Source organism: Balaenoptera acutorostrata, chromosome X, assembly GCF_949987535.1.
Source record: "Balaenoptera acutorostrata chromosome X, mBalAcu1.1, whole genome shotgun sequence".
NCBI lineage: Eukaryota > Metazoa > Chordata > Mammalia > Artiodactyla > Balaenopteridae > Balaenoptera > Balaenoptera acutorostrata.
In genome coordinates, this window is record NC_080085.1 from 55,825,471 (window position 1) to 55,850,880 (window position 25,410).

At 40.3% G+C, this 25,410-nt stretch overlaps 1 protein-coding gene across 1 annotated transcript; it reads right to left on the minus strand.

Moving 5' to 3' along the window:
* Window positions 1-279: 279 nt before the first annotated feature.
* Window positions 280-22,544, minus strand: VSIG4 (V-set and immunoglobulin domain containing 4). The gene is made up of 8 exons (XM_007189831.3): window positions 22,411-22,544; window positions 16,296-16,652; window positions 15,250-15,531; window positions 4,681-4,743; window positions 4,062-4,139; window positions 3,623-3,727; window positions 1,366-1,387; window positions 280-1,026 (listed from the first exon to the last, which is right to left on the minus strand). The coding sequence occupies exons 1-8, from the start codon at window positions 22,463-22,465 to the stop codon at window positions 789-791; spliced, it is 1,200 nt and encodes a 399-aa protein (XP_007189893.1). The 5' UTR covers window positions 22,466-22,544; the 3' UTR covers window positions 280-788.
* Between the last annotated feature and the right edge of the window lie 2,866 nt (window positions 22,545-25,410).

Consider the following 25,410-nt stretch of genomic DNA (forward strand, 5'->3'; position numbering starts at 1 on the left):
AATTTACCTGGGAAGAGTCACCCAGGTGGAGCTGGCAGGATGATTAAGAAGGGAATAGAAGGCAGCTGAGTACTGTTTTACCAAATATTCATTGTGTTCCAGTGAGCTCACTGCTGAAATGAGGTAAGGGTAGCATGGGTGGGAAGGAGAAAAAAACAAAAAAGCAAAGGTGCTATCCATACTCCCAGGGCCCCAACCATCTCAACTAGTCTCACTTTAATCACTCTTGGTAGGTCCTTGAGAGAGGACCAATATGACCAAAGTTGCTGTTATGTTTAGATATTTATTGAGCATCAGAAGAATACCAGAGCACTAGACTCACAGTACAGGAGCAGAGCTGAACCCTGGCCTGTTACATGACAATCTCAATTAAAAGCTATCTGGCACTAGAGAAAGGGAAGTGATCCTAAACCCAACTGGTTCCCTGAGCTGCCAGAGCTGAGCTTCCCTCTGGTCATTCAGTGGTAAGAGGTCAAAGTTGAGTGGTGTCTGGAGGCATGATGACCAAGTCCTAGTGCTATGGGCACTTCCCTCTGGTGTTTGGAGAGAAGCAATGGAAACTCCAGGCAGGGATACTAGAAGGGCCTAAGGCATGACCCAGCAGCAGGCTTGCTTGAGGTGCATATGACAACTTCTTAGGCAAAGTCATTCACTCTTAGCAACCCCAATGTTGACAAGGAAGACACTTTGGACTATCCAGGAAGAAAGATAGCAGGGAAAGGGGCCATGCAGAATGCCAGGGATGAATAAGCAATTATGTCAACAGACCTTGGCCCAGTAGGACATTTTTAGCAGCTGCTCTTGCCCTTGGTGACCAGAAGCTCATAATCTGGGGGAACCGTGTGCAGCAGACGAGCGTAGTCACCATTGATCTGGGCGATGATCTGGTACTCCTGGCCCAGGCAAGGCTCATCAGAGTAGTCGTTGTCCAGTGTCTGGGAAGCTGGCTCTTCACTGGAGCAGCCACTTGTGAAGATGGCCACCCTCATGGTTTCACCAGGGTCACTGGCCTCCTCGGCATGCACCCTGTGGTCCAAGAGCCCACCACCCATGAGAAGAAACTTGAATCTGGTACCCTGGTTTCCTACTTTTCTGCCCCAATTCTTGCCAACTGACCCTCAGGCACTTGCCACCCAGGGATTCTGGGAATGGAGGGCTAGAGGACCTGAATTATTTTGTGTGTTCACTGGGCCAAGACAGTACCACAGAAGATGCTTCAGAGAGGGAAGAAAGTTGTGCCCTGACCCTGAAGGCCTCTGGGCTTAAGATTGGGTCTGTGCCAAACCCCCTTTCCTCTATGCCAGTGACGAACAAAATTGAGGGCAAGGAATGGGTCAGAAGATAGAAGAGGAGAGGTTATCTTACCTGGCCACTTCACAGACATGCTCTAGAAAAAAAGGAAGAATCAGGTCAGAAGTCTCCATGGGGAGTGAGTAAGGGCCAAGCATGAGTACTTGTCAAAAAGTAAGGGAAGGAGAGACAGAAAGGGGGATCTCAATATGTCTCAGCCTTCCAACAAATAGGAGCTGTTGGGAAGGTGAGTTGAAATACAGGGATGCAGATTTATCAGGGAAATGAAAAGGAAGCACACTTTATCACTGTCATCTTTGACATACTCTGACTCTGGACATTGGGCTGGAGCAGTCGCTTTGTATGGTGGGGGGAGGGACACTGGAACTGGATCCACTCTCCACCCAGGAATCTTGCCAAAGATCCCCAGGGAGTCCTTGTGAGAAACTTGGCAGCCATCCAGAGCCCAGGTAAAAGGGTCTGAATTAGTCTGATGCCCGGGACTTTGGCTTGAGCCGTTCCCAAATTCACTTATCCCCACCCTGCACCCAGGAAAGATCCTGGAATAAGTCACCATTGCTCCCTAGTGTCAGTGGAGGAGAAGTATCTACATTCCATGCAGGCTTAAAGGCTCTAGCCTAGTACAAAGATGGATATCTCTTGGTACTGCCCTCTAGGAGCTTGTAATCTTTCAGAGGTGCAACAGGGAATGCATACATTAAACCACAACAAAGCAAACACAGCATGCTGCAGCAATTTTGCTTTGTGATAGAGCCCTGTATTTCCATGTCTTACCTCCCCAATTGGCCTGGCAGCTACTATACTGTAGGACTTTTTCATTTTTATATGCCTAATGCGTGGTACATAGTAGGCACTCAATAACTACATGTTAAATTGGATTGATGCCCTAAGGCTGTCTCCCTTATAGAGAGGTAGAAAGCAGGAATTCTGGGAAGGCAATCCAGGAAGGGAAAACTATAAAGGCATGAGGTGTGTGGCCTATTTGCCTGCTTGACTCCAGTGTCTGGAAATGAAAATAAGTATAAAGGCATGGTGGGGATTGACAAGATAGGCCAGAGCCAAATTACAGAAGGCTTTGAATAGAATGTTACATTTTGACCTCTACCCCCTGAGTCATGAGGAGTCCTGGACTGTTTTTGAAAGGAAAATAATCTAATAGGATTACAGTTTATATCCAGTCTCATTGAGACTATAATGAATGTTTTCCTTTTAGTACTCCTGGGATTTGTGACCACTTGAGATATCTCCACGTCCAAGTTTAGCCTTATGGGTCGTAGCCATGGCAGTTGGCCAAGACCAGAGCTTATGCTTGAGACCCAGGATAAGGAAACACTCAAGGCTCCCTTCTCTTTTTTGGTTGGAGAGACCCATGGTAGAAACCAGACTATTTGGGAGTAAGAGCTACTACAAACGAAGAGACACACAAATGCTAGTTAAAATAGCTAGTGCAACAGGAACTGAGGTGTAGTTAGGTTTTACTTAGATATCAACATCCAAATTCTTTTTCCTCCTCTGCTGGCAAACAGACGTTAAATGGCCCTGACAACTACACAGTAATCATGTCACTCCTCGGCTTAAATAATTTTTAGCGATTTTTAATGCAAGGCTTAGAGAAGAAAGTCCAAATTCCTTAACCTGTCATTCAAGACCTTCTATAATCAGGAATAAGCTTTCCTTTCCCCCTGTATTTCTCTATTGCTTGACTACGTGAATTTTCTTTATTGATGACTCCACTCACATTCATATTTCACCATTTTACCCCTTTACTCTTACAGTTTCTCCTTCCTAGACTATTGCTCCCTTTCAAATGGTTTTCATCCTCCAAGGAATGGTCTAAGTCCCGCCTCCTTCTGAAATCCCTTGCTAATTACTCTAGCCCGAACTGACTCTCCTGTCCTCTGGATCCCTTTAGCATTGATTGTCTTCTCCAGGCTTTGAGTCCATAGCCTTTATAGCCATGTATTTTTATTGATAAACTCCACACTTCTACCTTGATTCCATCAATCAAATTGTAAGCAACTTGAGGTCAAGGACTGTGACTTCTCCTTCTCTTGCATCCTCATTAGAAAACCCATTACGTAGATGCTGTACTCGGTTGGGTACCAAAGATTTGTGAATTAACTTTCATAAGTTGTATTCTCATTGTTGCCTTGCATGTCTGTCTCCATGGACCCCCTACCCTCACGTTCACACTAGGCTAGGAGTCCTTTGAAGTGCCTAACATAGTGCTTGATACTGAGTTTATGCTCAACTATACTGCTGAATGAATGAATGAATGAGCAAGAGCCACCCAATCATACTTATCACTCACCCTGTTGGGATGTCTTCCGGCAGACCATGATATAAGTCATGGTGGTGACCACAATACAGCAGAAGGAGATGATGAGAATTATGGCAAAGATGGGCAGGCCATTTCCTAGGAGGTAAAACAAGACCAAGTGATATCTGGTTGAAAACGAGTCTAGCAACAGTGACTCCAAGGATCAGTCCAGACCAGTTCACACTTCTTTCTTTTCCATCTTCTCCTAAATTTCTTAGCTAGCCAGAGAGACAAACAAAACCCTAAGCCCATGAGAAAGACTTGAGAGAAGCTAGAGACTCCATGTATAAACAAGTTATTTCAGACCCACTGGTTGATGACTGATTGGCCTAGGCATTTGAATGACATAGAACATTGTATATAGTGGAAAGTTTCAGTTGCAAAGTTCACAGCCAAAAGGGAAGGCTAGAATTCTTAACATTGCCCTTACCTGGCCCAGCACTTGTCTTTCCAACGTAGCCATCCACTTCAGTGGTCCAGCCCTGGGATGAGTTCACTGTGGATGTTGCTATGACAACAAGTGTGTTAGGGTTAGAGGCCTCTCTTCCAGAAAGGAACTGTGAGGTGTAGGGTGATTGCAAAGTTTGAAGTCCTTCTGTGGGTATCTGTGCTAAGCTTTCTACAATTCCTGGCCATGTCATTGACCACTATTACCATAAAGCGAGGTACCTTAGTTTTTCACTGTTTATGATGGGAAGAAGGCCAATAGAGGGGAGGCAATATACTTAAAGTCCTATAGCAAGTCAGACTAGGAGCAAAGCAGAAGTCACAGTTTTCTCTTTTCTCACTTTTCCCATGGGATTATTCAAATTCTCTCCTTCCTTTTGCTTCAGACATTTTCACAAAGAAGAATATATATATATATATTCATGATTCCACTTCATCATGACCCTTAAATCTTTCTTATTTCCATTTCTTTAGTACTAATTTCCTTATGAAGAACACAATGACCTCTTATTACCCATCTGATGGCATTGGGCTTCCTCCCTTGACTTCTATGAAACCATTTCAGACCTTTCCTACTCCCGCAGAACCCTAGTAAAACTCACCTTCGAAGGGGGATTGCATGGTTGGAGGTGCCTTAGTCTTGGACTCGAGTGGCTTTGAGGAATCTGCAAGGAAAAGGGAGTCCATTCAAGGGCCCTGGCACCTTTGAGTGAACAGTTGAATGCCTTAGGGAAAATGGGAAGTAAGTAAGGGCCAGTCAGGTCCTTAATTAATCTGGATGGGAAAAACATTTTGTTTTAACTAACTTCTGATTGAAATTTAGCTATTCATTCTCTTGAGAGGGTCTTAGAAGGATTACAAAGAAGGTGGCTGTGGTGATGTCAGTAAAAATGGTAGAGTAATGACCTCCAAATATTCACTTCTTCACAAAAGCAAAGAAATAACTGACAAACAAATTCATAACATTTTTCTTTAAGATTTGCGGAAATTAGCCAAAGGTTTGCATCAACCCAAGTAGCATTTATGGAAAAAAAAACACCCCAGTCATGTTAAGAACAGTGAGCTCTATGGCATTTTAACTTACCCCAGCCCTATCACCCTGCTCCAGGCCAGTAGTAGCCTTGAAAATAAACCCCATTCTAGGTGCTGGAGTGGACAGAGCAGATTTAATTCCCAAACAATTGTCATTATTTGACCTGTGTGGTGGTTCCCTGAAAGACCTGATTCAAAAGGCTTATATTTATTGGTCACCCAGTGCTAAAACTCTCCCCAGGGAAGGGATGTATTTGTCACACAGCTGCCTGAGGCAATAGATAATAGTTGAGGTAAACAAGAAACTAGCCAAAAGACTTAAAACAAAAATAGTAATTATATTTTCATAGAGACTTTGAAAATCTCTGACACATTCCTGGTATTCTAGAAGACCACAGACATACCTAGGGTTTTGTGCATGCTCAGGAAAGACATGAGAACATCATAAGTTCTTTCCTCTGGCTAGCCTTGAGGCTCTGCATTAGCAGGAAGTGAAGGCTATAGCACAGTTATAAACTTCCTGGGTAAGTGTTGAAGACATAGTTCAAAAGGCAACAGAGCCCTGGGAGTTTTAGTGGTTCTAAGTATTTAAGGAGATATCTGTCCAATCAGTAGCTGACCACTAAGCTACCAAGCAGAGACTTCAGTGGCAATCCATGACAAAGAATACAAGAGACTACTTAAAATTATCTCAGAAAAGTTACTGAACAAACAAACAGCAACTAGTACAATAAGCAGTGCCCAAAAAAAGCCCTGGAGAGAGAAAGGGGGAGTCAGATTTCTAGATTTGCCACATTATATTATTTAAAAAGTCAAATTTTCAACAAAAATATGAGATATGCAAAGAAACTAGAAAGTAGAGCCCACAAACATATAAAAAAGCAATGAATACAAACCATTCCTGAGGAAGCAGAGATACTGGACTTACTAGACAAAGATTTTAAATCAACTAAATTTGTTAAAAAAGAAATAAACCAAAGGAAAGATTGTGCAAAAATCTAAAAGAATGAGAACAATTCAAGCCAAATAGCAAATATCAATAAAGAGACAGAATTTATAAAACAGGAACCAACTAGAAATAATGGAGTTGAAAAGTACAATAACTGAAAGGATAAAAATCACTAAAAAGAAGAAAAAATCACTAAAACAGATTTAAGCAGGCAGAAGAAGAATCAGTAAACTTGATAACAATTGAAATTAACCAGTTAGAGAAAAAGAAAGGAAAGTGAATGAAGAAAAATGAGTAGCACCTCAGAGGTTTGTGGGACACCTTCAAGTGTACCAACATACACATAATGGTAGTTGTAGAAGCAGAGGATAGAAAAGGGTAGACAAAATATTTTAAGATATAATGTCAAAAAACTTTCCAATTTGATGGAAAACAGTCTGCAAATACAAGAAGCTCAATGAACTCCAAGTAGGGAAATATTTTTAAAATTCACACCTAGATACAAACTCAAAAGCCAAAGCCAAAGAGAGAATTTTGAAAGCAGCAAGAGAGAAGCAACTCATCATGTACAAGAGATTCTCAATAAGATTAATAGCTGAGACCATAAAATTCCTAGAAGAAAACATACGCAGAACACTCTTTGACATAAATAATTGCAGTATTATTTTAGATCTGTCTCCTAAAGCAAAGAAAGCAAAAATAAACAAATGGGAACTAATTAAACTTAAAGGCTTTTGCACAGCTAAGGAATCCAACAACAAAACAAAAAGACTACCTACTGAATGGGAGAAAATATATGCATAATATGAACGATAAAGTGTTAATACCAAAAATATATAGATAGCTCATATAACTCAATATCAAGAAAAATAAATAAATAAAAACAAATAACCCTATTAAAACATGGGCAGAAGACCTGAATAGACATCTTTTTCCAAACAGTCACATGAAAAAATGCTCAGCTTCATTAATCATCACAGAAATGCAAATTAAAATCACAATTAGATATCACCACACACCTATCAGAATTGCTATCATCAAAAAGACCACAAGTAGCAAGTGTTGGTGAGGATGTGGAGAAAGGAGAATGCTAGCACACTGTTAGTGGGAATTTAAAGTGGAGCAGCCACTGTGGAAAACAGTATGGAGGTTTCTCAAAAAACTAAAAATAGAACTACCATATGACCCAACAATTCCACTCCTGGATATTTATCTGAAAGAAGGAAAAACACTAATTCAAAAAGATACATGCTTTTATTTCCATTTCTCTAGGAGGTGGGTCAAAAAGGATCTTGCTGTGATTTATGTCATAGAGTGTTCTGCCTATGTTTTCCTCTAAGAGGTTGATGGTGTCTGTCCTTACATTTAGGTCTTTAATCCATTTTGTTTCTATTTTTGTGTATGGTGTTAGGGAGTGTTCTAATTTCATTCTTTTACATGTAGCTGTCCAGTTTTACCAGCACCACTTATTGAAGAGGCTGTCTTTTCTCCACTGTATATTCTTGTCTCCTTTATCAAAGATAAGGTGACCATATGTGCGTGGGTTTATCTCTGGGTTTTCTATCTTGTTCCATTGATCTATATTTCTGTTTCTGTGCCAGTACCATACTGTCTTGATTACTGTAGCTTTGTAGTATAGCCTGAAGTCAGGGACCCTGATTCCTCCAGCTCCGTTTTTCTTTCCCAAGATTTCTTTGGCTATTCAGGGTCTTGTGTGTTTCCATACAAATTGTGAAATTTTTTGTTCTAGTTCTGTGAAAAATGCCAGTGGTCATTTGATAGGGATTGCACTAAATCTGTACATTGCTTTGGGTAGTAGAGTCATTTTCACAATGTTGATTCTTCCAATCCAAGAACATGGTATATCTCTCCATCTATTTGTATCATCTTTAATTTCTTTCATCAGTGTCTTATAGTTTTCTGCATACAGGTCTTTTTGTCTCCTTTGGCAAGTCTATTCCTAGACATTTTATTCTTTCTGTTGCAATGGAAATAAAAACAAAAATAAACAAATGGGACTTAATGAAACTTAAAAGCTTTTGCACAGCAAAGGAAACCATAAACAAGAGGAAAAGACAACCCTGAGAATGGGAGAAAATATTTGCAAATGAAGCAACTGACAAAGGATTAATCTCCAAAATTTACAAGCAGCTCATGCAGCTCAATATCAAAAAAACAAACAACCCAATCCAAAAATGGGTGGAAGACCTAAATATACATTTCTCCAAAGAAGATATACAGATTGCCAACAGACACATGAAAGAATGCTCAACATCATTAATCATTAGAGAAATGCAAATCAAAGCTACAATGAGATATCATCTCACACTGGTCAAAATGGCCATTATCAAAAAATCTACAAACAATAAGTGCTGGAGAGGGTGTGGAGAAAAGGGAACCCTCTTGCACTGTTGGTGGGAATGTAAATTGATACAGTCACTATGGAGAACAGTTTGGAGGTTCCTTTAAAATCTAAAAATAGAACTACCATACAACCCAGCAATCCCACTACTGGGCATATACCCTGAGAAAACCATAATTCAAAAAGAGTCACGTACCAAAATGTTCATTGCAGCTCTATTTACAAAGGCCAGGACATGGAAGCAACCTAGATGTCCATCAACAGATGAATGGATAAAGAAGATGTGACACATATATACAATGGAATATTACTCAGCCATAAAAACGAACAAAACTGAGTTATTTGTAGTGAGGTGGATGGACGTAGAGACTGTCATACAGAGTGAAGTAAGTCAGAAAGAGAAAAACAGATACCGTATGCTAACACATATATATGGAATCTAAAAAAAAAATGGTCATGAAGAACCTAGGGGCAAGACAGGAATAAAGATGCAGACCTACTAGAGAATGGACTTGAAGATACGGGGAGGGGGAAGGGTAAGCTGGGACAAAGTGATAGAGTGGCATGGACATATAAACACTACCAAACGTAAAATAGATAGCTAATGGGAAGCAGCTGCATAGCACAGGGAGATCAGCTCCATGCTTTGTGACCACCTAAAGGGGTGGGATAGGGAGGGTGGGAGGGAGGGAAATGCAAGAGGGAAGAGATATGTGGACATATGTTTATGTATAGCTGATTCACTTTGTTATAAAGCAGAAATTAACACACCATTGTAAAGCAATTATACTCCAATAAAGATGTTAAAAAAAAGATGCATGCACCCCAATGTTTATTGCAGCATCATTTACAATTTCCAAGGCATGGAAAGAACCTAAATGTCCATCAACAGATAAATGGATTAAATAAGATGTGAGAAGAATGGAATGATATAGAAACAAAGTTTTTATATGCTATTGAAATTAAGGTGGCATGAATTCAACCTAGATTGTAGTAAATTAAGAATTAATTGTAATCCCCATAGTAACCACCAAGAAAATAACGAAAAATATATATGGAAGAAACAACAAAGGAACTACATAGTACACTGTATTATATTTATTTAATACCAAAGACAGAAGTAATGAAGGAATAAAGGAATGAGAAAAGACAAGATATATAGCAAGCTGGCAGACATACACACTACCTTACCAGCATTTACATTAAATGTAAATAGCTTAAATTATCAAATTTAGAGACTGGCAGAATGGATAAGAAAACACAATTCAACTACAACTTATGTATATTTAGGATTCAAAAGACACAAATGGTTTGTAAGTAAAAGAATGGAAAAAGTATGCCATGCAAATAGTAACCAAAATAGAGCTGGAGTAGCTATACTAATATCAAACAAAATAGACTTAAAACCAAAAAGTGTTATTAGAGAAAGAGAATCACATTTTATAATTATAAAAGGATCAATCAATCAAGAAGACACTACAATTATAAATATATATGCTCTTAACAACAGAGCCCCAAAACACATGAATCAAACAGTGACTGAATTTTGGAGAGAAATAGAGAATTAAACAATAATAGCTTGAGATTTGAATACTACACTTTCAATTATGGATAGAACAATTAGAAGATGAACAAGGACATCAAAAACTAAACAATACTGTTAACCAATGGACCTAACAGAGAGATACAGAACACTCTACAAAACAATGGAATACACTTACTTTTCAAGTATGTATGGAACATTATCCAGGATAGACCATATGTTAGGCCATAAAATAAGTCTCAATAAACTTGAAACAATTGTAATAATGCATCACAATAAAATAAAATTAGAAACAAATAACAGAAGGAAATTAGGGAGATTCAAAAATATGTGGTGATTAAATATCACACTTCTAAATAACCAGTGGGTTAAATAAGAAGTCATTAGGAAATTAGAAAATACTTTCAGATGAACGAAGATAAAAACACAGCATACTAAAACTTATTGGATGCAGTGAAAACAGTACTCAGGGTTCAGATGTAAATACCTACATCAGAGAATAAGAAAGGTTTCTGATTAATAACTTAATCTTCCACCTTAAAAAGAAAATTAAAAATAGAAGAGAAAACTAAACAGAAAACAAAGCAGATGGAAGAAAATAAATATTTAGCAGAGATAAATGAAATAGAAAATAGAAATCAATAGAGAAAATCAACAAAACCAAAATTTGGTTGTTGAAAAAGATCAACATAATTGGCAAGCCTTTAGCAAGACCAACCTACAAAAGAGAGAGAGAGAGAGAGAGAGAGAGAGAGAGAAGAGAGAGAGAGAGAGAGAGAGAGAAAGAAAGAAAGAAAGAGAGAGAGAGAGAGAGAAAGAAAGAAAGAAAGAAAGAAAGAAAGAAAGAAAGAAAGAAGAAAAAGAAAAAAAAGCAGGCTCAAATTATTAAAATCTTTGATGAAAATGGGGACATATCTACTAACTTTGCAGAAGTAAACAGAATGACAAGGGAATACTATGAACAACCATATGACAGTGGATTGACTAAGATATAAACAACAAATTCCTAGAAATTCACAATCTACTGAAAGTGACTAAAGAAAAAATAGAAAATCTGAATAGGCAGAACTTTAACAAGTAAAAAGGTTGGATTGCTAATCAAACAACTTCACATAAAGCAAAGGCTAGGCCCAGGTGGCTTCTCTGGTGAATTCTATAAAGGGATTTTTTTGTTTGTTTCTTTTGTTTTTTAATGCCAACTCTTCACTAATTCTTTCAAAAAGTAAGTGTCATAACACCTTCCAACCCAGTATATGAGACCAGTATTATCATGATACAAAAGCATAGAATGACATCAAAACAAAAGAAAACTAAGAACCAATATCCCTTATGAATATAGATGCAAAACTCCATAACAAAATACTAGCAAACCAAATCCAGCAGCATATTAAAAGGATTGTGCACCATGATTAATTTATCCCAGGAATGCAAGATTGGCTCAATATTTGAAAATGAGTCAAGGTAATGCAGTCTCTTAATAGAATAAGGACTAAAAGAAACACAAAATCATCTCAATAGACACAGAAAATGAACTTGACACAATCCAATTACCTTTTCATTATAAAAACACTCAACAAGCTAGGAATAAAAGAAGTGGTCTCAAACCAATAAAGGGCATCTACCAAAATAAAGGCATCTATCATCATAATGGTGAAAGAAAGAATATTCTCCTGTAAGATCAGAAACAAGTCAATTATTTCCATTCTTTCCATGCTTATTCACCATTGTACTGTAGGTACTAGCCAGGGAAATTATGCCAGAATAAGAAATAAAAGGCATCCAAATTGGAAAGAAAGGAATAAAATTATTCCTATTTTCAGATGACAAAATCATATATAGAAAAGCCTCAAGAATCCACAAAACAATGATTAGAGTTAATAAATGAGTTTAGCAAGATTGCAGTATATAAGATCAATATACAAATATCTGTTGTATTTCTGTACACTAGCAATGAACAATCCAAAATTAAAATTAAGAAAATAATTTTAGAATAAAAGGCACCCAAATTGGAAAGGAAGAAGTAAAATTTTCACTATTTGAAGATAGACGTGATACTATATAAAGACAAACCTAAAGATTACCAAAAATCTTTTAAATCTAATAAATGAATTCAGTAAAATAACAGGACACAAAATCAATATACAGAAATTTGTGGCATTTCTACATACTAATAATGAACTATCAGAAAGATAAATGAAGAAAATAATCCAATTTATAGTTGTATCAAAAATATAAAATACTTAGGAATAAATTTAACCAAGATGGTGAAAGACCTGTACAGTGAAAACTGTAAGACACTGATGAAAGAAATTGAAGACATAAATAAATGGAGAGATATCCCATTTTTCTGGATTGGAAGAAGTAATATTGTTAAAATGTCTATACTATCCAAAACAATCTACAGATTTGATGCAATCCTTGTCCCAATTCCAATGGCATATTTCACAGAACTAAAACAAATAATTCTAAAATTTGTGTGGAACCACAAAAAATGCAGAATAACCTAAAACAATCTTGAGAAAGAAGAACAAAGCTAGAGGCATCACAGTCCCTGATTTCAAACTATACTACAAAGCTGTAGTAATCAAAAGAGTATGTTACTGGCACAAAAACAGACACACAGATCAATGGAACAAAATTGAGAGCCCAGAAATAAACTCACACTTATATGGACAATTACTTTATGACAAAGGAGCAAAGATGTGAATAAAGATATCTTGGGTTTTGGAGATTTGGAAGTGATGACTCCAGTTTACAAAGTTATGTTGTGCTAAATAGGGAGAGACAGCCAGTGAAAACTACCTTTTTTAGTAGGTTGGTAGTGGCCATAGGAGAGAGGTGGTGTGGCAGATGAAGAAAACGTTTTTTAAAATAACATACATATGTATGTTATTTACATACATATGTATATTAGGCTTACATAATACATATATTATACATACATACATACACACACATGTACATACATACATTTTAGGCTTATGTAGAGGATAATGGGTGAAGCAGGGAGTTGGAGTAGTTGAGGTAAAGAGCTGAGGTAGAAGGTTTTCTGTGGAGAGAAGAAAGACACATCTTATTCTGAGCCAAGAGAGAATGGGCAGGGAAATATCAAGGCAGAGAGGGTGGTTGATAGAATTCACATCTGAGGGCGGGGGTCTGGATCTTCTCAAAGAAGGAGAAGGTGACCTCATCTTCTGGGAACAGGGCTGGGGACATGAAATAAGGCAGAAAGTATTCTGAATAGCTGTTATAAGGAATGGAACATAGATGAGCAAGTTGATTGGCAAACAGCATGGGGACAGGCAGTGGATGTCACAGAGCATGAAACTAAAGTGGGACCAATGCATCTCTGTGCTTTTTCCAGAATTAAGGAACAGCACAGAGGGTGAGGGGATGGATGAGGAGCTGAGAGCTATGTAGGACAGAGATGAAACAAGTGACCAGACTCATGGGACTAGGTTGAGGTGCAAAAGAGGCAGGTAGAGGAAGCCAAGAGAAAGTCGCTTGGCTTAGAGAGCAGGGAAGGATGTAATTTCTCTGAGCCTCAATTTCCTTATCTGTCAGAGAGCTCAATTGTGAGCACTGCCTAACAGCTCTGTGGCCTGTGAACATGGACTAGATAAGGAATAGACAGGCTGATTGGTTGTGAGCAAGATCCTGCCCAGATGGACTAGAAACAAACTCAGAAAGGTGAGAATGTTCAACTTGTCCCTTTATGAAGTACACATTCTTGGACTTTCTGGCCATGTCTTGCTCTCTCTGCTTGACCAGATTATCGACTCTCAGAGAACTGGGCCAGTGTCCATATAATTCTCTCAGAATGAGACTGCCCTTATTCCCACCTAAACTAACAGACCAAAACCTACAACACACACATCCTCATTACAATTCAACTTTGGGAAACAAATCCTTGCAGGCAAAACAGGAGTCTCAAACCAACATCAGTCTCCTAACCCAAGTGGAAGGAGACAGTTTGTTCACTTTTGTTATACAGAGTTGGCCTCAGAGGATAATAATTTTCAGGTGGCTCTGAGGATAATCTCTAAAGGCAGTTAGTACTCAACATGTTTTGGGCAATAGAAACCTTATTGAAATAAGTATCTTCCCTTCCAAGGAGATTTCTTGAAAGGTAACAAGACTCATTTGGACATATCACTGCTGGGCTGATCATTTAAATCCCAGCCTACAATCTTTCTTTTTTTTTAAGATTTATTTATTTATTTATATTTATTTTTGGCTGCGTTGGGTCTTTGTTGCTGTGCGCGGGTTTTCTCTAGTTGTGGCAAGTGGGGGCTACTCTTCATTGCGGTGTGCGGGCTTCTCATCGCCGCGGCTTCTCTTGTTGCAGAGCATGGGCTCTAGGCGTGCGGGCTTCAGTAGTTGTGGCTTGCGGGCTCTAGAGCACAGGCTCAGTAGTTGTGGTGCACGGGCTTAGTTGCTCTGTGCATGTGGGATCTTCCTGGACCAGGGCTTGAACCCGTGTTCCCTGCACTGGCAGGCGGATTCTTAACCATGGCGCCACCAGGGAAGTCACCCAGCCTACAATCTTTATGAAAACAGTTTGTAGTATTCCCAAATAATTCTTTAATAAATAATCTGACCTTGATTAAGCATAGTCAATCTTCATCGAGACTTCAACCAGAACTTGCATTTGGCTTTAGGAATAAAGAGGGGGGGGGTTTAAAGAAACTATGCAGAGATCTGGGCTTTAGTTCATAAAACAAAACCAAACATAATCAACCAACAAAATAACAATAAAAAACACACCAAAGCACAACAAAAACAAACAAACAAAAAGTATCCCAAAGGGTGCCCAGGAGCTGGTATAGGTTCCACCATGAGAGGCAATCAGACATAGTGGAAATAGCATGAAATCTGAGTACAAATATCGCCTTGAACTTCCAAGCTGTGAGCCCCTGGACAAGTAGGTTTCCCTTCCTGACTCTTAGTTTCCTCTTCTGTAAAATAAGGGTATCTCATGAGATATTTGTGGGATTCAATGAGAAAACATGTGTCAACATCTTGTGCATTGTATCTGGCAAATAAATGTACCTAGTAAATGTCACTTTTCCCTTTACCATCTTCATCTACTTAACCTACAACATGACAGGCATTGTCTCCACCCCTATTGTCCCCAGTCCAGAATTTTTTTTTGTGATTGAACAACCCAGGACCCCCTTCCCTCCCTGCCCCAACCTCTCTTCTCTGGAATAAAGGCATATACTGATGTATCTCTGGAACAAGGTAGTTCATTGAAATGCTCACCAGGAAAGAGAATTGCTCACCTTTGACCACAAACTTCACAGTGTCACTGTGCTGCTCAGAGCCTAACCGGCCCTTGGCAGTACAGAAATAGGAGCCTGAGTCTGTCACCACTGCAGGCTTGAAGAGTAAGGTACTCAAGACTCCTACTTTGATGGGTTCTTGGTTGTTAGTCTGTTCCTTGTACCAAACATAACTGATGGGAGGAGAACCCCGAGCCTGGCATTGAAGGCTAATCCTCATTCCCTGGGGTACCATGAAGCCATAGTCACTGCCAGTCGTCACTGTGGGCTTGGAAACAGAAACTGCAAAGGGAAGACAAGAGAGGAGGCGCTGGGAAGTTACAAGGGTATGGGAACACAAGTCTGAGTCATCCCTGCTGAGTCTAGGGGTATGAATATATCTGCAAAGGGAACTAAAAGGAACTCCTGACATGGGGAGGAAAAAGGGAATAGGACAACTTAAATAAAAAGAGATTCCTTTTGGAAGATTAGGTACCATTTTGTATTACCTGAGGATTTGGGTTATCTGGAGTTAAAACAATCAACTGACTAACAACAACAACAACAACAAACGGGCTTTGCTGTTGTTTTGCTCAAGTAGAGTTTTTGGATTATCTGCAGTTTGGGATTACCAGGGGTCAGATCTCTGTAAAATTGTCAAGCCAGTTAAGCTCATCTTGACTAATCCATGCATCCCTTTTCCCAGAGCTTCTCTGCCAGCATCTATCCACTCTCCAATATCCTGATCAGATATACTCATTTTTATGGATTTTAAGACTCAGAGTCCAAGGAAGCAATCAAGCTATCGATGCAGGAATTTCTGGGACACTTGAAGGGGTAGAGATTTGAAGGCCAGAAAGCCTTCCCAACATTTATTAAATTCTGCCATGAGAGTGATAACACTGAGGATACTCTGCCTGTCCACTTCCTGTGATTAGCACATATAACTGAAGAGAGACGATGTAAAGGTAAACAAAGGTCTATGGGTTTCTCAGGGTTTTCTAGGATTACAGTCCTCTATCAGGTTTTTGCTTACCAGTACTTTCCTAACACCCACAGTGACTCACGTTTCTGGACACGGAGTTCAATGATCTTATTTCTCACGACTTGGTTGCCATCAGGGGTCTGCCAAGTGACTTCACACGTGTAGTGGCTCCGGTCATCCATCTCCAGGGTATTCAGTTGGAGGGACACATCTCCTGGAACCTTGTGGTTTACATGCAGGCGGCCCCGGTACTTTGCTTGCTGGATATGGTCTCCAGAAGAGTCACGTAAAAAGATGGTGACTGGGCCCGAGCCACGTTCTACCAGCCACTTTACCAAGACTTGTGTATAGCCTTGCAGAGGACCATAGGTGCAGGGAATATTTACATCCCCTTTCCAAGGCCCTGTCACACTCTCAGGCACTTTCAGGATGGGATGGCCTGAAGAGGGGGAACAGAAGAAGGAAGCAGACACAGATGGCACACCCACCTGCGTTCTAAGATGGCAGTGGCAGAGAGGCTTTTGAGAAACACAGCCTTAACTCATACTTTCAGATTCCCCATGCCCTTTTGTTCTCTGCCAGCCCTCCCATCAATCAGAACCAGTCCTTAGAAGGAAAGTCCTTAAGGTTGTTTAGCTCTTGTGAGTTTCAAGTCCTTTTCCTGTCACTGCCTTGCTGTGAGGTGACCCTGGGTAAGTCACCTTTCACCATGGAGGACCCATTTTCTTTGTGTATAATGTAGAGAATCTGAATGGAATGATCTCTAACGATTCTACAAACTCTAACATTCTGTAAATCCATGAAAGAAACGTCATTCAACATTTTCCAAAAGAAGTGTGGGAGCAAATGCTGAGCAGTTGGGTCTGAGCTATTTTACTGTATGTAATTATGTACCTGGAGAAATGTGGTGGCTTCAAGGCTCAGAAAGAAAGGGCTATCTGCACTGCTAATTCCCCATTGCTCCCTCAGAAAGGCGCAGATTTGGTCCTTAGACTAAAGCTCTTTTCTGGAAGGGAGGAAAGAGGCAGACAAAGGACAATTTTGAGGGTGGAAACTTGTGTGAGATGCATTCCTGTTTAACAAAATCTTTAGTTATTGTTGTGTTAAACCTGTAATTTGTAAGCTTGACTTTTTTCTTCTGATTTCTATCCTTTCTTTGTTTATTTCCCTTTTGGTTTCTCTGAGTTCTCAGCAAAGGTACATTGGAAATTTTCATCCTGAGGAGGAATGGAGATGAAAAGGTCTGGAGGGGAAAAAGTTCTGAGTATAGTCCTAGAGCTGGCTGTGGTAGGAATGATGGTTGGACCAAAGGATGGTTGCTTCTTGGCTTGCTGGGAAAGGAAACTAAGGGGGGAAATTTGTGGGTGTTGAGAGAGCTACCACCTTCCATCAGCAATTTCCATCCATAAGCTAATATCTTGAGGATTTTGTGTTTTATTTAACTGGGGTCAGGAGTGAGAGATTTTATTTAGATATGTCTTTATATCCCTCTTAGGAGAGGTTGTTTCAAAGTGCAAGCTATTGCTGAATAAAAGCTTTTTATATAGCCCAGGATTCCCAGGCTTCAGTCAAGCAGATGGAAGTTGGGGTGGGGGCTAGCTCCCAGAATGTATTGTCAAGTACCAGGGCTTCTATCAATGGGGTTACTAAAGTTTAACCTTTGGTCTGTGCCCTCACCCGGGACTCTAGTACATAACCAGCATATTTTGGCGAAGATAAAAGCCTTGAATAAAAAATAATAAATAAACATGGATCCATGTTGCTAGGTCCACCACATTCTCTCTGGAGAGTTTCAGACTGGGCAGAGAGAAAAACTCAGATCCACAAATGGGAGCACAATACAGGCAGATTTTGGTTTGCCCTAAAAATGAATTTTGTAATTAATCAGAGCTGTCCATGATGGACTAAGCTGTCTAGGGCAAATTCTGAGCTTTGTTTAGGTCTTGGACAGCATTATTCTTTAAGGTCTCTTCCAATCTTAGATGGTTCAGTGCTAATAGACTTAATGAAAGCAGAAATTAAATAATTACATGTTCTAACTGGTGGCGAGCTTTCACCAGGTAGTGGGTTTCACTGTGCTATTGACAGTTCCTGCCTCCATATGCATGCAGATACAGCCTATCATCGTCATGAGCACACATGCCCATATATATTTTTGCTCACCTGCAAGCACAAGCATACCAGCCTTAAGCCTCTTGAAAACCATTTGACCCTTTCAGTTTAATCTCTCTCCAGCCCTCCCAAATATCCTTCTCCAACTCTGAAAAGTATTCTTATACTTCCCTTCCTTCCAGGGCAACAAAACAGCATTCTGCTGTGAGGACAGCTGGAGCAGCCAAAAATGCCTGCCTGTGAATAGATATGTTTTCCCTTTGACATAGGGGGAGCTGCAAGGTCTGTCTTGCATTACTCTCTCTGGCAACTTGCTGGAGATTCTCACATAGCTCAATCTGGTCTGTCAAAAACATGGGCAGTCAGTCCCAATTTCCCAGTCTCACTTCTAGAAGTAGGTCAGGCTTCACTTCTCCATCCCAGAATAGGAGAGTGGGGCATAATTAGTAACAAGACATCCAAGAATGGCATATTTCCCCCCTTTTACTCTTTTTCTTCCCTTCTCTTTTATTCCTTTCACCCATTCTTCCATCTTGCTCTTGTTACTTCTCCTTTTTCTTCTTGTTCTTCTCTCCTCTTACTTTTCCTGTTTCATCAGTAGCATGAAGAGACAGTGTATGGTAGGCACAGGGTATCACAATAAAGAGGACAATGTACCATTCCTCATGTACCCTGACCTCCAAAATGAAGGTAACTTCAATAGCATAGGTTTATACCTTCCAACTCTTCCTCTGGTGCACAAAGAGCCTAGAGAAACACTGAGTAGGAGCACTGCACCTAGTGAGATCAGGAGGACAGTGAAGGACTGCATGATGTAGTAAGAAGAGTAACACCAATCTAAGTTTAAGGTCTTACCTTACCATATATCTCTCTGTGTGACCTTGGGTAAATTGCTAAGCCTGACTGAGTTTTAGGTCATTATCAGCAAAATAGAGGTAATAGTAAACCTTCCATAGAGTGTTATTATGATGATAAAATGAGCTCATAAGTGTGAAAGCACCTAGCATAGTGGCTGGCATTCAGTAGGTGTGGGATAAATGCTAGTCCTGTCCCATGCCTCAAGAGAAACTTCACATATTTGTATTGATTCTTCTTATCCTAGAAATCCTCAATATGTCTTCCCCAGGGTGGACAGATTCATTAGATTGGATCATTGTCTGCTTTAATAATGACCTGAAGGAGAAGTTAATACATGAGAAAGTAAGGAGTTTGCCTTTCCATTCTGCTGGGACCTACCAAGTTATGAGCAGGTAATAGGTCATCCCTGGGTTGTAAGGAAACCCAAGAGGACACTTTAGCGACAGGACTGGCTTGGCAGCCAATGTGAAATGTTGGCCAAATTAAACAATACTCCTGACTTTCCTGGAAGATTGGGTAGAGGAAAATCTATTTCAGGAAAGTCCCAAGACTTAGGGGGATGCTCTGCCCATTATGGATCTATGCAGACCACCAAATTGTGAGGTACTTGGTACAACAGGGTTTGAAGTATCAGGCAGGAGAGAATTCGGAGACTTCCAGTATGGCATAGCTCGAAGGGCTTTTAGAAACCACTTAGTCACATTCCCTCATGGTACATGTGGACAAGCTGAGGCCCAGAGAGAGAAAGATGCTTACTCAAAGTCACACAGAGAGCAGGAGCAGAGCTGGGCCTGGAGGCCTAGAATGAAGTCTTTCAGCTCCTACACTGCCTTTTTACTTTTTAAACTGATTAATCCACCAGCCACAACAGAAACCAGCAACCCCTTATCTGGGCTTATTTGACATGGTTTAATGGGTGTTATCCTAGGGCTGGATAATATCCTCCTGACTGCCTGAAAAATAATTCCCCCATCTGCCAGCTGTTTTCTGAGAAACCGTTCCCAGAACTTCAGAGCTTAGCTCTCCTCCCTCATGGAAGGATTGAATTTCCTGAAAATATTGCATCCCCTCAGAAGAAAGAAAAGGGCTGAGCATTGACTCAAAGGGCTTTGTTGAAAAAAGTTTTGACTTGAGAAAGAAGGCATATTACTGAGGCCCACTCTGGTCCTGGGACCTGGACTTTGAAAAGCAAAGGTCTGTGGTCTGTGTGATGATACTAAATCAAGGAAAGGCCTAGTTTTGGGGGTGTGGGCCCTTTTATGAGATACATTATGGGTCCCATCTTGAATTTTCCTTCTCCCATCATCAAACAAAGATGTTGAGATCTTCCAGTGACCCCGCACCTCTGTGTTTGGCTTCTCTCCCCCTCTTGGGATGCTTCCTAGAAAGAGGATTAGCTTAGATAATAGGTATTTATAAAATGTTTATAGTTTTTATAAAATGCAAATATTAGGACTTATTTTTTTATTGTGATTATTTCAACATATATCTTAGATCTAGAAGCTTTTTAGAAGTGAAGCCACAGTCCTACAGAGCTGTCCAGCTGACAGGATCTTCTGAGGTCAGCCAAGTTGATCTAACTATATAGATGGGTTGGGGACACGGAGATGAAGGGAGATGGAAAGTGTTATTGGCCTTTCAGTTTGTCCACAGTCTCAGGTCTGTGGTGTAAGACACTCCACGCAAATGGAAGACCTGCTTCCAGGTCTAAAGGACCCTCACAGGCTGTGGAGGGAACAATACACATGCACTCACACACACACACACACACACACACACACACACACACACACACACACATGATTTAAATTTAACATTTACAAAATGTTCCTCTGAGCTCCAGTCCTGCCTCTTTAATTCCCAGCTCAAATCAACAGATTTGGAGAAGGTAGAGTGGTGCACTCTAAAACATGTTAGATAGTGAAAATATTGTAGTTGTAGAAAGAACAGTAATTTTTAGGAGCATTAACTCTGCTGCTAATGCTCTGTGCCCTGGAGCAAATTATTTTCCTTCTTGGGTGACTTAATTCAGTGTCTCTTCTAACTTTGAGGTTCTATAATTTAATGGGTCACAGAGCCCCAGGACAAGGTGGTTTAATCTGAGTCAGTTATGGAAAGCTGTGTTCTTTCTAACCACACAAAGGGCACCAAGTTAACACTCATCTAGTCTCTCCCTCTAAGGATATGGAATAAACAGGGGTGCATCAAAGAATCTTTTACCCTATCCTGGATTTCACTTAGCTATTTTCAGGCTCAGTTTCCTAAAAAGGTTATTTCAATTTTCAGGGGTATAAACGAGGATGGAGTAAGACCCCACAAAATAATGCTACTATGGGATAGTCAATCCTCTTTTGGGTATGTGTCCAGCATTAAGCTCCCACAAATAGCCCAGACAAACTGAGCTATGTCCACAGGGAAGTGAGATACCCCAGGAGGTGGTAAGAAACCAAGTCCTGTGAAGAACAGTTGAAGGAGCTAAGGCTGTTTAGCTTGGAGAAGAGATGAATCAAAGGGACATGGTTTCTGTCCTCAGGACTCTAAAGAGCTGTCACAGCATAGAGAGAGAAGATATATTATCTGTGTCTCCAAGAAACAGGGCTGGGGTTTTTGGATGGAAGCCACAGGGAAGTTGATTTAGTTCAACACAAGGAAGACCTTTCTAACAGTTGGAGCTGCCTTTTTAGATGGTCTGGACAAGTAGTGAATTCTCAGTCACTGCAAGAATGTGAACAAATATTCTGAACACCTGTTCATAACAGTGAAAGGTGGATCTAGGTTACTTCTAAGGTCCCATCTAGCTCCTGACAACATTACTTCTTTTGGGGGCTGTATACCTTAACAAGGATCAAAACCTGGGAGTATAGGGGTAAAGGTATAGTGGTAGAATTTCAGGTGAAGGGCAACAGGTGGGGGAGGGATTTGGGTGGCATTGGGCACATTTTTAATGCCCCTGAGATAAGACAAGTACTAGAAAATAATGTGGACGCTTTCCAAGAGAGGATCCTTTCCAATTTCTACCCAAAATTATCTCTTGGCTTCTTCAATAGACTTCAACCTCCTCCCTCCCTTCTGCCCAAAGCTGAAAGAGTCTGGAGCATTGGCTGAGAACACTCACCTAGTCAGCAGGAGTAGGCTTTCCTCAGTAGGCGTTCAATCCTACCTCTCCCCACCCACCCAGCTTTTTGCCTGTGCCAGCAGTGCAGCCAGGCCCCCTTTTGCTACCTTACCATAGGTGACCACCAGTAGGTGGCTCAAGAGCAGTAGGCCCAGTAAGAGCCCCATCACAGCCAGAACCACTTCTGTCCTTTCTTCCAGCCTCCTGCTGTCAAAAAGACTTGAACTCCTGATGGCTTCCAGTGTCTGTGCCTGCTCACTTCCTTTTCTTCCCTATATCTCTCACTCGGACTCCCAGTCCCATCTCACGTTCCCCTTCCTTCCCTATTTCAGCACAAGTCACGTGAGCACACCCTTCCCTCCCCTGCCTGGGGTTGGAAGTTTAAGTGTGAGTGAAGCAATTCCTCCCCCTGCTAGACTATTGACTTGACTTTCCCTGGAGCCAATAGGGGTTTCTGGTCTTTGATCTCCCAAGCTGTGTTTGCTTGTGTTTCCTCAACAAGACGAGATTGAGGAATGACCTTTGGGATGAGTCTGCTCCCTCCAATATGGGAGTGTTTTCCTTTGTGGTGGGCCCAAGCAGAAAAGATCAACTTTACTGGCCTATGCAATATTCAGCAGTCATACAGTTAACCCTGTCTGTTCAGACTATGCAAATAAAGAGTGTTGGAGGTGGGTGCCTATGGGCCTCAGAACACAGAGATTAAGTTTATGAAAGGCATTTTTATACATCAATGCTTAAATAATTTGTAAACCCATGAGTAAGACGGTTATGAGGGAATATACCCCCATATCTCATAGGGAAAGCTCTTTGAATTACTTTCTCCAATAGCTCTGCCTCTTTGGTGGTAAGGGTACACATTAGTTCCCATTACTGCTCACAAGGAATCTATTATATATTTATTTTGTGGGAAAGTTAAGTCTAGCATCCAATGTACTTGCCAATTGACCTGAGAGTGGTATGCTCTATTAGGTTGATGTTTTCAGTAGCTTTCAATTGGTACGTACCCCTGATCTGTGAGAGAGTGATATTAAGCCTTATGGGAAGCTTAATTACTTCTTTTCACGGGCCCCAGAGTGACTGTAAATCCACCAGAAGTCTACCTCTAGGTTTGGCACTGCCAACAATCCACTAATATTTGAAAATATAAACACTTCCAAAAGAAAAATACATCTAACAAATTCATACTGAAGTGTGAGTAACATCTGAATTTAGCTTTCTTTTTGACTAGAGGGATAGAGAGGCCTTGGTTGGGGAGGCATGAGCTTTAAAGAGAGGGGGAGTGGGACTCCAAAGAGAGACATTATCTCCTCCACATGCTTGTCAAAGCATGTTTACATACAGATGATTTGGGGCTGTGCAAGGGCTAAGAGGAGACTTCAGAATTTCAGGCCCTGCCATTATCACAAGGAATTCTGTCAAGCCCCTCTGCCTCCCAGATTCAATCCCACTTGTCTGGTTGTCCCTTGATTATTGGTTACCTCATTCAGTCTACCTCACTGGAACTTCTAGTCATTCGTTCCCATAGGGTCCTCACTCAGGGAACTCTGAACTTTGGAGAACCCTCCTTTTGTATTTTCCAACCAACACCCTACCACACTACCATCATTCACATACAAACACACACTCACACACACACACACACACACTTCTTCACCTATACAGTCTTTCCCGACGAAGAGCTGGAAGCCCATGCCCCCTTGGACTGGTGTCAATTTCTTTCTGGCCTGGTGATTGTATGTTTGAACTGCCTCTTGCCTCTTGTTAGGATCTCCTGGATCTGAAGATAAAGAAATATCCTTGAGAGCATGCACATCATTTCTCTAGGGAAGACTTCCAGTCCTGCAGTGGGTTCAGTAACTGTTGAGCAAGAAGAACATTGAAGGTGAAGTTAGGAAGCCCAGAGACAGGCCGGGCTCTGCATCTATTTCATTCTGAGACTTTAGACAAGTTAAATCTCTCTGCGCCGCAGCTTCCCCAATTGTAACATGAGCACTGTTAGCCTTGATATTTGTATCTTTTCTGATCTTTAAAAATCAAACTATAATATACATACAATAACAAGTATAACAATGACAGCTACTATTTCTTAATCATTTGCTCTTCCAGGCACTGTACTAAGCACTTAGTGCAGATTATTTCATTTGGCATTTACAATCACTCAGGTAGGTATTGATATTATTGTGTTATTGTACTTACTCTTGTGTCTCTTTTGTCACTCTATTCCCTCTTATGCTGTTATTCTTTTTCTTTGTAGAACTCACTTGGCATGTTGCATATTTACTGGTTTATTTGTTTGTTGTCTGTCTTCCACTCTAGAATGTAAACACTATGAAGGCATGTTCACTGCTATACCCCCAGTGCCTAGAACAGTGACTAACATAAAATAGATACTCAGTAAATGTTTTTTGATGAAGGAATTGCATAAATCACCATTTTACAAATGAGACTGAGGCCCAGAATAGTGAAATCACTTACCTGTATAGAGCTACCTAGACAAGATCCAAATTGTTAAGCACAGTGTGCATGTACACCTTGGGTTTGGCTGAGCTGGAAGGAAGCGGTGGTGCAAAAAGGAAATCCACACAAATCCTGCTCAAGAACATGCATACACACAAACCCATAAACCCACAAATATCATATATAAACATAGATGCATAGGTACATATGGACACATAGTTATACATATGTGTATATAATGACCATAGGCATAAAATATTAGCACATTGACACACAACACATGAAATATACATGCAGAGATACACAGCACACAGACACACAAAAGAGTCATACAGACATGCAAATATACACAGACATGCACTTGGACACAAAAACAAGGATTGAAACACAGATCCATTTATCCAAGCAGAACACAAGCAGACAGTACATGCATATAAGCATGTAAACACACAGATACACACATATAAACATTAACACAAAGAAACATTTAAAAAGAGGGAGATGTATTTAAAAGTAAACTAACAATAACAGGCCTCACATACTAAGGGATAAGGGAATGACAGAAACTTATTTGTACAATGGGAATACAGAGGTGGTAACAAATCCCATGGACTTCATTGGTCTAAGAAAACTTCTGAGAGGAGCTGGAATG

Bases quoted from the DNA above. Each gene is read 5' to 3' on its own strand.
- VSIG4 (XM_007189831.3), bottom strand. From the start codon at position 22,465: ATGGGGCTCTTACTGGGCCTACTGCTCTTGAGCCACCTACTGGTGGTC. The intron at 4,744-15,249 runs GTGAGCAATTCT...TTTTCCTTGCAG, and splicing joins TGTGAAGTTTGTGGTCAAAG to ATTCCTCAAAGCCACTCGAG. The intron at 3,728-4,061 runs GTAAGGGCAATG...TTTACCTCCTAG, and splicing joins AAAGACAAGTGCTGGGCCAG to GAAATGGCCTGCCCATCTTT.